Here is a 13,048-nt window from a genome sequence, read left to right as displayed (position 1 = left end):
CAAAACTTTTTTTTTTTTTTTTCATTCTCTTTTGGGTTGCAGGAGTCAATTTGCTAATGTACTCCAGCTACTGTCTACTATCTGCAGCTGCTGTTCTATCACAGATAGTGACTGGGTTGGAATGTGTGACCGGTGACGTGGTCACACATTTTAACGTAATCTCGTCCAGTTTTGTGTGACCGCTCAAGCATTCCAACGCTTTGTCAGCTGTTCCAGGGTAGATCGACATCGCAGATCGTATGTGCAGGAGAACTGTTCTGCCCTGAAACAGATGATCGGTCCTGAAATGTCACTTCTATTCGACTTTGTGAGTGCGATCTCACATTCCACGGCACTCACAAAGTCGGATAGAAGTGACATTTGGGGACCAATCAGCTGTTCCAGGGCAGATCGGTTCTCTTGCACATACGATCTGCGATGCCGATCTACCCTGAAACAGCTGAGAACGCGTTCGAATGCTTGACCTAATGAGCGGTCACACATTCCACCGCCGAAAAACTGGGTGGGATTACATTAAAATGTGCGAACACGTGACCGGTCACACATTCCAACCTAGTCACAAACTTTGAAACACCGGGAAGGATCTCAACAATATTATTGGGATCTGACCGGCTACTTGACTGACAGCTGATTTTGCCTCTCTAGAGCCAAAGCCAGCTGTGCCCGCCTCCTCCCCTGTCTGTCCCCCCAATAAGTGCTGAAGCAACAGAGATGGGGAAGGGAAATCCCTGCAGGGAGTGGTGACTGACAGTCACTGATCTCTAAAGAAATACGATGTGAGCCGAGTGATCAGTGGTTACATGACGGTTTTTAAATGAGAACATTTCCACAAGTGTTCCATTATCTTGGTGCACATGATCAGACTTTTATAGGAATTGTCACATACTATTTTTAATGTGATTTGACATAGCTGGTGCACAGAAAACGTGTCAATATGTGACGTATTCCCCTTTGTTAACTGGCGCACCAGGTTCCATACTTGCTATGCCATGCTTGGCTGTGTATCATAGCACTCTGGGCAGTGTGCATTCGTCTCCTATGTTTAAGGCGCTGCCATTAATATACAGCATGCATCTGCCATGCAAAGCCTGTTAATGGGCCACAACTGTAGAAAAGTGTGGCTGTCACACAACAACAATGCCCACCACAAATGTAAACAGGGCCTGCATTGCATTCCTCACCACAGCTGCTTCTGATCAATGTGAACACGTTTCATAACATTCCAATGAATCAGATTACAGGGAAATGATGTGCCCAGCAAAGCTCATCCATAATTCAGCCATCACACATCATATGGGAGTAACAGTCCCAGCACCAGGAGTGTGAGCATCGTCCACCACCCTAGCAGGAGGCACTGCCACATCACGTGAGGCACGGCCATCACGTGTTCTCACCTGCTCTATATATTGCCGCACTCTCTTTCGTAAACGATCCAAGTTCATGTTTGTTGTTGTTGGGTGACGTGACTAGAGGGAGGCGCGCCCACAAGCAGGGTGCGCGCCTCCGGAACTGCCGAACGTGAAGTTCAGTGGTGTGCACCGGCGATAGCTTCACCCAATCGATGTGTAACACCGACTTCGAAACCCCATACAAGCCGGTGTGCCGCAGTATCAGCTGCAACGGTCCTCTAGGAGGAGGAGTGTTACATACATCGCTTACCGCCCGGAAACTCACTCCGGCGTTTACTGGTTCCGGATGTCAACCAGTAAATAGTATGTCTGCTGTCATTCTCGGTGGACTTGTGAAGCTTACAGTTTTTCTGTTCCTTTTACGTTTATAATGATTTATATTCTGGAAATAACAGCATCAAAATGCGCTTTGTTGCATTTGTTATGGCAGTTGTCAATTTAAAATATTAAAGTCAAAATGTTTGTAAGCAATTTAAAATGCTAATTTAATCACTTCCAATGGTTAATGCCCCTTGATGTTTAAAAGTTTTATTTTTCTGCAGAATCAGCTGGTCCCCTGAGCACTGGTGCTAATATCCTGCTTAGGTGGCTCCTTTACCTTGCAGAGCCCTATGGAGCCACACTTGTATGTGCAAGTAAGCTGTGCCTGTCTCCACAAACATGCAAGCTGCTCTCTCCTCCTTCCTTCTCCCTAAATGGACAGCTGCTGGAGATGGTGCTGTCCTGATCTTGTACTGGACAGGATGTTCAGGGAAGTGGAGCTGAGAGATTTGGAGCCAGCTGTTCTGAAGCATGATGACTGTAAGTCTACATTCACACCCATATGTTTAGGTGGGATTAGGGATTCCTGCTTCAGGAACTTACGATTTCCTGCAGAATGCTGCCGTTTACAAGTGGCAGCTGTCATGTTAATGATCAGGTGGCAGCTGCTGCATTTGAATACCAGCAGACCACATGTTGTGATATGATTACGTGTGGTTAGGAATCAATCACTCTCCATGGACACATGAGTGATGCGCCCAGGGAGAGTGATTGATTCCTAACCGCATGTACCCACACTATTGCAAAAAAGGAGAATATTTGTGTAAGGTAAGAAATGTAATTTCTAAAGCTGCTGAAAAGTTTCTGCCCAGAGTTCAGGTTTAAATGCTCTGCCAAGGTCATTCAATCATCAATAGTTTGATATGTTTACTAGAGAGTCAAAACAAACCAACAGGTTTGTATCCATAGCTAAGTAGTTCTCCATCTGTTATCCCTTCCCCAAGGATTTGGTTAGGATGTGGGCAGCACCATCCTTGGTGGACTCCCCAGTATCTTAACAAGGCTATGAGATTGACAGACACAGCTGGTCTGCTTTCTGGCCAGTCTTCTCCTGTACCCTAGTTTGCCAGGCAATGACCAAAAGGGCTAGAATCCAGCATCAATAACTAGCTTCTAAAGCAGCGGTCGCCAACCGGTGGTCCGCGAGAAAATTTTGGTGGTCCGTAATTGCCCCCGGGCCCCTCTGAGGCCGTGCAGGCTGGGCCGTCATTGAAGCAGCACGGAGGCTCCGGGTCTGTCTCTCCCTGGCTCAAGCAGCGGCTGTCACAAGGAATGCGCGACTCTCATTACAGTGCAGGCTCTGCAGGAGGCGGGGCATCTCGTCTGTACCCGGACTGAGCAGGCTGCAGGACACGGACAAAGTGGGGAGAAGCCAGGTAATATTAGCACAGTGTGGGGGAAGGGGAGCCACAGGGGTGGTTGGGGGCAGCTGAAGCAAGGGGGGGCATGTACCCCGGGCGCCACCGGCAGGGCCAGTGGCAGATTCGATAGGTTGGCGACCGCTGTTCTAAAGGGTTCTCCCCAGCAGCTGATTGATTTATCAAATCAGTTGGTTCAGGCAATAAAATATACCTATGACACCTCTCTAGGGGGAAGTTTGATTGTGAGTGTATTCTTTAGATTGAGGTTGCTTTAGCTAGAATGTTGGCCTGTGGTTCACACATACAAGAGAGCTCTGGTCCAGCTACCTTTCACAGGGTAAGTGTTATTCTGAGTTTCTATTGATACGATAATCAAATGTGCTGTGTTTAGGAAACAAGAAATCGCCATTCCCAGACCCACAAGCCGAAGCCTTACAGGGCTTCCAAAAGGCCCATGCTAAATCCTCCCATTCTACAACGTCAAACCTGAAACTCGACAGAGATAGATCTGAACCGCCAAGTCTTTCAACAAACCTTCATCAGCATGAAAGTCTGCCCCCACCTGTAGACAACAGGGTGGGAAGACATTTGTTAACAGTTTTTGTGGCTGTACAACAATTCTGATACATGCATGAGGGAAGTAGTATCCACAAAATACAATATAAGATTTACACCCACTGAACCTAATTATGGAAATGATTTTTGCACTTGCTGACCAGCAGTGTAAGGGACACTGCTATCTACTTCTAACCACTGTACTCTGGAAGCATCAATTTGAATAAAGGGGCTACAGTCTGTGAATGGTTTCTATATATTATTGCATCTTTCATTTTTTAACAACTCCCCACCCCTTCTCAAATCTCTCTGGTTCTTGACAGAGTGATACAGCATTGTTGATATTGGTGGTACAAGGGCTTGTTGCCCAGAGAGCAGGGGTTCCTGTGCCCTCTTGGAAATCGTACTGGGATTTTTAATCAAACCTATTCTCGGTACCTGAGCCACATGGACCTGCTTGTCTCATCCTGGACCTCAAGGTGTTCAATGGTTTTGTCCATACTGGAAAATTGTGAATGCAATCAGTTTGTTCTGTGGTGGCCTCCCTGCATCAGGGAGCTTTTCTGGCCTCGGTGGATCTCTATGGCCATGAAGATACCTATGTCTTTTTCCCCCATTTCCTTTCTTTGTCTTGAGGCATTTATTGCAGTCTACACTAATATTAAAGGAAACATGGAAAATACTATTGCTGACCTCTACTTCTGAAAATGCCAGTTTCCTGGTTGTCATGCTGCCCCTCAGTACATTGAGTTCCATCTTACACTGTTTTAAAAACACAATCAGGAATACCTGTTTTACTAAACAAACCTTAGAAAAACAGATGTGGGATGAAGGGTGTCAGTGGCATGGAGCTCTACTGTGAGGTTTATTAGAAAAGCCACACATAAGTGGCAGACTGGACAGCTGGCATCTTTATTGGTAAAGCCATGCTGGCCACCAAGTTTTTAGCTCAGGTACTATCAATGCAAGTACAAAACGTCCAGCAAATAAGCTGTATATTACTTATACCTGGTTACCCATCTTGGGTCAAAATATCCTAATTATTAGTATAGTGCAAGTGAGCAGAAATAATATGGAAAGGTTTCTCATGTTTGCTTTAAAGTCCAACTCCGGGCTCTGTTCCCAGTGCTCCACCCCCCCCCCCCATTTATTTTCTGCTATTTCTTTATATTTACCTTTTTACGAAGTCATGGTGACATGCAGGGTCCTCTTCCTCTTTGGATCTTCTCTAGGCAGTAAGTGGTCCTCAATGTTGCAGAAAGAGGTGCTGGCTTGACAGCATCAGGACTGCTCTCTGCGTCATTGCATTGTGAGTGCAGGGTGACATGGTGACAACCTCTTTTGGGTTGAAAGATTCTGGGTGTCATTCTACACAGAGTACTGAGGACATCTTATGGCAGAATAGGATTACTGTGGGGGGAGGAGGGGGGGTGCCAGAGAGGAGGTGAGTATTGCAGCCAATACTGCTTTTTATTTTAAACACTAACTGGGGCTCCTGTTTTATAAAACAAATTGTCAGAGTTGGATTTAAACTACAAATAAAACTACAGTATTCCAAATGTAAACTTCAAATTTTACTTTGAAACATAGTTGCTATGTGGAAGCAGAGCCCCTGACTATCAACCAGTCAGATTACAGATATGCTCTGATGTTCATTTGAAGTCCAAGTGTGTATCTGGGGAGGGCTGGGCTGGGAAGGGGGCATTTGCCTCTGGGGCAGTACAAATAAGATGTGTTGTGTTTGCAGACCTGAGTGGATATACTTTGCCATTCCGACATTTATCAAAGCAGGACTCCCAGTCATTGCACTACATTGTATTACATAGCTGCATTCTCCCGTTCAGACCTGCAATCATTTGCCATTAGTAGGTGGAGTCGAGCATAATAGGAAATACATACATATTTCCTATGCTCCATGGCTCCATCTGGTGGCCATAATGCAGTATTCACCAACAATTCATTCTGCACAAGAAAACATTAGATTTTGTGCTATTGCCAAAGAACGAATGTAAATGTCAGTTTCTCAGAATGAATGACTCTACAAACGTTTTACAGATACATCCCTTGGTATTTATCACTGTTTACACTAAGAGACGATTTTCATAAAATACTTGTCCAACCCAATCTCTCCTCAGTCCTTCACAGTTACTCTTTATTATTTTTTGGTTATATATCCCATTCCGGATAGTGTATCCCACAACCTACTATTTACTATGTAAAGTTTACATGCGTCCTTAAATTAATTCATCTACTTAAATTCATTCCTTATTTCCTTCCATCCCCGTAAGTGCAGCTCACATTGTAATATACTTACATTTCTCACCAATTCAGTAATGTTCGCTGTGCGCCCTGCACAGTTCCACAAAAGCTTTGCAAAGAAAACCTCCAGCCAGCATCTCTTCATACCGCACATGCCCACCACGCTCCATTCGTATGGGTCAGCCATACTATTGGTGGCCTCCAGTTGTCCTGCTGAGTATGGCTCTTCCAATAGAATGAATAGGGCCACGGTTCACATGTGCAGTATGAAGAAGAACCAGCTCAAGGCTTTCTTTGAGAAAGCTGTTTGGTACCAGGCAGGCCTGTGTGAACATTGCTGGATCAGGTAGGAAGGTAAGTTACCAGGTGGACTGCACTTTGGAGGGTGGGGGGGGGAATTAATTATGCCACCCATATCCAGGGATGATTGTATTCAGAACACGTGCTTATTAATAATCTAGTCTGTATCTGAATTGTGGTCTTCATGGTGTGATTCCTCCTCCTCTTTTTTACTCTCATCTTCTTCTTCCTTCTCATCATCTTTCTCCTGGTCACTTTCAGAAGCTTCTGATCTATAGGATTTGTCTTCTTTGCCAGTGTCATAATAACTGCCTTCCTTTTCATCCTCCGGTGCAGTAGAAACCTTCTCTTCTTTGTCTCTTGCACTTGACTGATCTTCTCTCTCCAGCGTGTCCTCCTGGACCTCCTCTGGATTGCTTTCTGTTATAGGCTGGTTTGCCTCTTGATTCTTATCTCCTTCATGATGTACTTCCTCTTGACCCTTAGTTTTTATTATATCCATACCGTCATTGGTGTTTTTAGCCTGTGGCATGCTTTCCTCCTCCTTTACTGATTCCTTAGTTTTTATTATATCCATACCGTCATTGGTGTTTTTAGCCTGTGGCATGCTTTCCTCCTCCTTTACTGATTCCTTAGTTTTTATTATATCCATACCGTCATTGGTGTTTTTAGCCTGTGGCATGCTTTCCACCTCCTTTACTGATTCCTTCTCTATGCCAGCATCATCATCATCATCATCATCGCTCTCTTCTTCACTTCTGATGTCCTTTGCTGCTTCACACTTTGAAGATTTCTTTTTTCCTTTTGCTGTCTATAGAAAAACAACATATTAAAAAGATGTGTTTTATTCTCATGGAATTAGATTAAGGTTTTCTGAGGAACAAATATGTCTTGCAAATGACAGGAAAAGTATTTGGGGAGTAAAATTTACCTTCCCAATATTTATTGCTGGCATATGACACTGCAGCTATCATAAGTTGGCTCTATACCGAGAGCTGAGCAATCATGTAACCGCTGATTGCTCTGCTCCTGGTCTTGCAGAGAGTAGTGACTGTCAGTCACAGCTACCTGGAGGGATCCCCCTCCTCCCTGTTCCTCCTTTATTTCTCTTTTCAAATAATAACATACATGTATTATCCCAAAAATATTAAATTAGAGAAAATACTTTTTAAACTCCCTGCAATATAATATTAACAAGCCAATCAGTAAAACATTCAGGCTGGTGGATTTTTTGAAGCAGGAACTAATATTTTACATAAAGGTGTAATAAGAAATGTAATATATGCTGGAATTCCAGTTTAACTTCTATTAAATCAGCTATTTGATTAGTTCTCACTGCCCTTTCCACAAGCTTAAGTATGATTGCATACAATTAGTTTCCCTTCCAGACTCTGTTCTTACATTCTGACTGGGGACACAGTCAAATAGAGTGGAGGAAGGGGCTCCGAAATTGGGATGTGAGCATCAGAATGTCATTGACATTACCCACAAATATAGAAATGGCAGGACCCCGTCACACACTCAGGGCCATGTATTAGTGAAAAGCGCAATTAAAAGAGACTATGCTCTATTATTAACTTAAAGCTATGTTAACAGTTTTGCTGGAATAGATAAAGGTAACACGCTACTTGCTTGTGTATCACTTTTTAGATTGTAAGCTCTCACGGGCAGGGCTCTCCTTACCATTTTGTCTTGACTTGTGTTATAACTGTAATGTCCTCCATATATTGTAAAGCGCTGCACACACTGCTGGCGCTATATAAATCCTGTATAATAATAATAGAACAGTTGGAATACATACCTTTCCTGCAGCTCCTAACTCCCACCAGTCCTGTTCACACGACCAATAGCCTAGGCATCTGGTTTCTGAGAAATGGTAGAACTGCTCTTCAACTTTGCAGAGACCACTTGAAATGTTTTATTCATGACCTGTGTCTTTATTCAACCTCAGATACTATGTAACTATAGGACCAGCAGAGGGCGCCTAGATCAGTATTTTTGCAGAAAAGTAGCTATTTATTGCTCCTTTTTATGTATCCTAGCTGAACAGTTACCGTGGTTTTAATGTATTTTTTACGTACAGGACTGTTGTTAAACAAAACACTTTTAGTGCATTCTCATCAGCCCAATTCCTGCATTTCAGCACCTCCTATTGGGAAAAGTTTCTTCCCTTCCCGCTCATGTCAGAATGTTATTGCTGTTTGTGCCCAGATTGGGTAGACTTGCACTAATTTTCTGTGCCAGTGACAAAAGGACAAGAAATGCTCGGCAAGTGTATCACTGAGACAAGGACCCAAAGACAGCAGTAATAACCACACAGAAGTTGTAACTAGGGATGCAATGATACCTGTATCGGTGCAGATACTGGGGATTTTCACTTGTACTCGTGAAAATCCCCCGCTACTAAGTGCCAAAACTGGCATTTTTAAATGGAAGTGGCTGTCTGAGGTCCCGTGCTTGCTGAAGACCTTGGCAGCCTTCCTGTAAACCATGCAGCCTCGCATATCTTCTCCTCTTCCCTTCCTTACAGCACCAGCCCACCATAGACCTTGAACAGTCCACTTGAGACCCCGCACATCCCACCATAGATCATGCACAGCCCAACTGAGACCCCTCACAGCCCACCTGAGACCCCGTGCAGCCTTCTGAGACTCAGCACAGCCTCCTGAGATCCCGCAGGACCCCCTAAGACCCCGAAAAGCCTCCATAAAGCCCACACAGTCTCCTAAGACCCTGATCAGCCTAGTGAGACTCTGCAAAGCCTCCTGAGACCCAACACAGCCTTCTAAGACCCTGCACAGCCATCTTAGACCCTGCACAGCCTCCTGAAAGCCCACACAGTCTCCTAAGACCCCGATCAGCCTAGTGAGACTCTGCAAAGCCTCCTGAGACCCCACACAGCCTTCTAAGACCCTGCACAGCCATCTGAGACCCTGCACAGCCTCCCGAGAGCCCACACAGCATCCTAAGACCATGCACCTCCTCCTGAGACCCCACACAGCCCATCTTATATCCTGCACAGCCTCTGAGACCCCACACAACCTTCTAAGATCCCACACAACCCCCTAAGACCCCACAGAGCCTCCCGAGACCCTACACAGCCTCTCGAGAGCTCACACAGCCTTCTGAGACCCCACAGAGCCTCCTGAGGCCCTGCACAGCCTCCTGAGACCCAGCACAGCCCACCGGAGACCACACACAGCAGCCCTGGGACCCTGCACAGCCTACTGAGATACAGCACAGCCCATCTGAGACTCGGCACAGCATCTGAGACCCTGCACAGCCATCAGAGACCCCACCCAGCTCCCTAAGACCCCGCACAGCCTTCTAGGACTCTGCACAGCCCTCCTGAGACCCCACACAGCCCTCCTGAGACCCCACACAGCCCTACCAGGATTCTCCACTGGAAACATCAGGCCAGCACCCCAAAGCAGCACATAGTTGCATTGCTGTATAATGCATTGCTGGGATTTGTAGTCCTCTATAACCGGTTGCCATTGGACATTGCTGCATAATGTATTGCAGGGATTTGTAGTTCTCTAGCTGTTGGTAGTCTGCATTGCTGTATAATGTATTGCTGGGATTTGTAGTCCTCTGTAGCCGGTTGCCATTCTGCATTGCTGTATTGCTGAGATTTGCAGTCCCTCTACAGCTTGGAGTCAGTGGCAGAGCTACCAGGGCCGTTTGCAGTTAGGACCGGGCACTGGCACTTCACCACTGTCCTAAAATCATTAGTCTGTATCGTATTAGAAAAACTGTCACATTACAAATATAATAAAAGTATTGGTAATTGGTATCGGCGAGTACTTGAAGAACAGTATCGGTACTCGTACTTGGTCTGGAAAAATGGTATTGGTGCATCCCTAGTTCTAGCCTTTCTGCACTCTACTAAAAAAAAGTGTTTTTGTCCCCGTTAGAGAGATTTCCCTCCATTTCCTGTCCATAACATCCAGGTAGAAAGTGAGGGATAACCTTTTCAACAGGAACAAAGTCAGTGTCAAAAATCTCACAAAGGTTCTAACCTCTTCTTACCCAATCTGAAATCCAAAAGGGTTTTGATATTTCAAATTAAGCATTACTCTACCTTATCTTGACGTGTGGCATACCATCCTCTGGGATATTTTGCAATGCTGTCCATGTATTTCTCTGCTTTCACCCAGTCTTCATGCCACTTTTCAGCTCTGTACTGAGGCTCACATTTTGTAAGTCTGTCTTCAATGCTTTGATTCTCCCTGGATACTTTCAGCAATTCTTGAGCCCTTTTCTCCTTATTTAAACTGTTGAAAAAAAGATAGATAAAAAAGTATTCAAATTGTTCACCCCACCAGCTACCATATATCCAAACGGGGAGCAGAAAAATTAACCATACTAGAGAATGAGACGATTGTAACTGAAGGCAAGCAGTACATATTTACTACAGCCCAGTCACATATAACAAACAGCCTTTAGTGAATCTGTGTATAATGGCATGTCTGGACCTTTCTCACCTCACCATTTCTTAGTTTGCAGTGGCATATGCTGTATTTCTATTATTATACAGGATTTATATAGCGCCAACAGTTTGTGCAGCGCTTTACAATATAAGGAAGACATTACAATCACAATAAAATTCAAGACGGTAAGGAGGGCCCTGCCCGTGAGGGCTTCCAATCTAAAAGGGAGGGGCAAGTGATACATGAGGAGGTAGCTGTGTCGGGATAAATTGTTTGAGAAAGTGATAGTTCAGTGGTTAGGTTGAGGTGGGATAGGTTTCCCTGAAGAGATGAGTGTTAAGGGATCGCCTAAAGGCAGTCAGAGTGGGAGATAGACAGACGGGTTGGGGTAAAGAGTTCCAGAGGATGGGAGAGACTCTAGAGAAGTCCTGGAGGCGAGCATGGGAGGAGTTGACGGGGGAGATGGAGAGCAGGAGGTCTTTTGAAGAGCGGAGGGGACGGTTAGGGTGATACTTTGAGACCAGGTTTGAGATACAACCGGGGGCAGACTTGTTGATGGCTTTGTAAGTGGTTGTTAATATTTTGAATTTTATCCTTTCGGCTATTGGAAGCCAGTGTAGGGATAGACAGAGGGGGGTTGCAGACACTGAGCGGTTGGTTAGGTGAATGAGTCTAGCAGCTGCATTCATGATAGATTGAAGGGAGGATAGCTTGTCTAGTGGTAGGCCAATGAGGAGGGAGTTGCAATAGTCAAGACCAGATATAACGAGTGGATGAATCATTTTGTGGTTTCATTGGTGAGAAAGGGGCGTATTTTGGAGATGTTACAAAGGTGACGGCGGCAGGATTTGGATAGTGATTGGATGTGGGGAAGAAAGGTGAGGTCCGAGTCAAGAATGACACCTAGGGCCTTGGCATTGGGGGTAATCATGGCTGTATCTGTATGCAGTGGCGTATCTGCCGTGAGGCAAACAAGGAGCTTGCCTCGGGCGGCAGATTCCAGGGTGCGGCAAAATTGCCGCCTCCACCCAGGGGCGTATCTGCCGTGAGGCAAAAATGCCGCCCCCCAAAACATTTAGGCAGCCGGGCTGCACAGAAACCAGCAGCCTGGCTGCCTAATGTCAACGGGGAGGAAGCGGCGGGTGGGGGAGCAGGAGGAGACGGGGGACAGAGCGACAGGAGGCAGGGGGCGGAGACAGAGGAGATGGGGCGGAGATGGAAGAGGCAGGGTGAAGACGGAGGAGAAGGGGGACAGAGCAGCAGGAGGCGGAGACAGGAAAGATGAGGCGGAGATGGAAGCAGCCGAAGACTACAACGGAGGAGGCAAGGGCAGAGATCGCAATTGGATCTGTGGTGGGCTCTGCGGGTCTATGGTGGGCAGAGCCCATTACAGATCCTGCACAGCCCCCCTGAGACCTTGCAGGATCTGTGGGGGGTTTTGCCGGGTCTCAGGGGCTCTGTGCAGGAGCTGTGGGGGGGTCTGCAGGGTCTCTGGGGGGCTGTGCAGGATCTGTAATGGGCTCTGCCCACCATAGACCCGCAGAGCCCACCACAGATCCTGCACAGCCCCCTTGAGACCACAGCTTTCCTGCAACGCTAATAGCGGAACATGTCAAAAGCTGGATACAGCGTGTGCACTGTATCCAGCGAGTGACGGGTTAAGCAAAAAGTATTAAACAGGATGGGGTGGAGTAAATTTGGGGGAGGGCACGCTTGAGTTTTGCCTTGCCTAGGGCAGCCCCAAACCAGAATACACCACTGCCTCCACCCCAAAACATTTAGGCAGCCGGGCTGCACAGAAACCGGCAGCCTGGCTGCCTAATGTCAACAGGGAGGAAGCGGTGGGCGGGGGAGCAGGAGGAGATGGGGACTGAGCAGCAGGGGGTGGAGACAGAGGAGATGGGGCAGAGATGGGGGGCCGAAGACTACAAATGGAGGAGGCGAGGGCAGAGACGGCAATGGAGAAGGCGTCACCGAGGCTCGAGTCAGGCGGCAAAGCTGAGAGATTGGGCGCCGAGGCAGCGGAGGAGACTGGGTTTCCCGTGCCAGGTAGGAGGATGACTGTGCTGGCAGGGCCCAGCATAGATTCTGCACAGCCCACCAAAGAGTTGCAGGTGGGCTGTGCAATACCCTTTGGTGGGCTCTGTAGGATCTGTGGGGTCTCTGCAGGATGTGTGGGGGATTTTCAGGATCAGTGGGGGGCTTTGCAGGATCTGTAGGGGGCTCTGCAGCCTGCAAACCCCCCCACAGATCCTGCACAGCCCCCCTGAGATTTTGCAGACTGCATGGGGTCTCTGCAGGATCTGTGGGGGGCTTTGCAGGATCCATAGGTGGCTTTGCAGGATCCGTAGGGGGCTCTGCAGCCTGCAAAGCCCACCACAGATCCTGCACAGCCCCCCTAAGATCCAGC

General features: G+C 46.8%; 1 protein-coding gene across 4 annotated transcripts in view; it reads right to left on the bottom strand.

Annotated features, from left to right (window-relative positions):
- The window catches only part of CDC16 (cell division cycle 16), a 35,598-nt gene extending 33,949 nt beyond the window's left edge, over positions 1-1,649 (bottom strand). For all 4 annotated transcript variants that reach the window (XM_018562997.1, XM_018562990.1, XM_018563003.1 and 1 more), the window contains exon 1: positions 1,395-1,649. In XM_018562997.1, coding sequence (XP_018418499.1) covers positions 1,395-1,442 — 48 coding nt within the window. In that variant the 5' untranslated portion in view covers positions 1,443-1,649. The remainder of the gene's footprint in view (positions 1-1,394) is intronic.
- Between the last annotated feature and the right edge of the window lie 11,399 nt (positions 1,650-13,048).

Source organism: Nanorana parkeri, unplaced genomic scaffold, assembly GCF_000935625.1.
Source record: "Nanorana parkeri isolate BGI_ZX_2015 unplaced genomic scaffold, ASM93562v1 scaffold21, whole genome shotgun sequence".
NCBI lineage: Eukaryota > Metazoa > Chordata > Amphibia > Anura > Dicroglossidae > Nanorana > Nanorana parkeri.
Note: the sequence above shows the minus strand (reverse complement) of the source record. Positions and strands in the feature narration are given on the sequence as shown.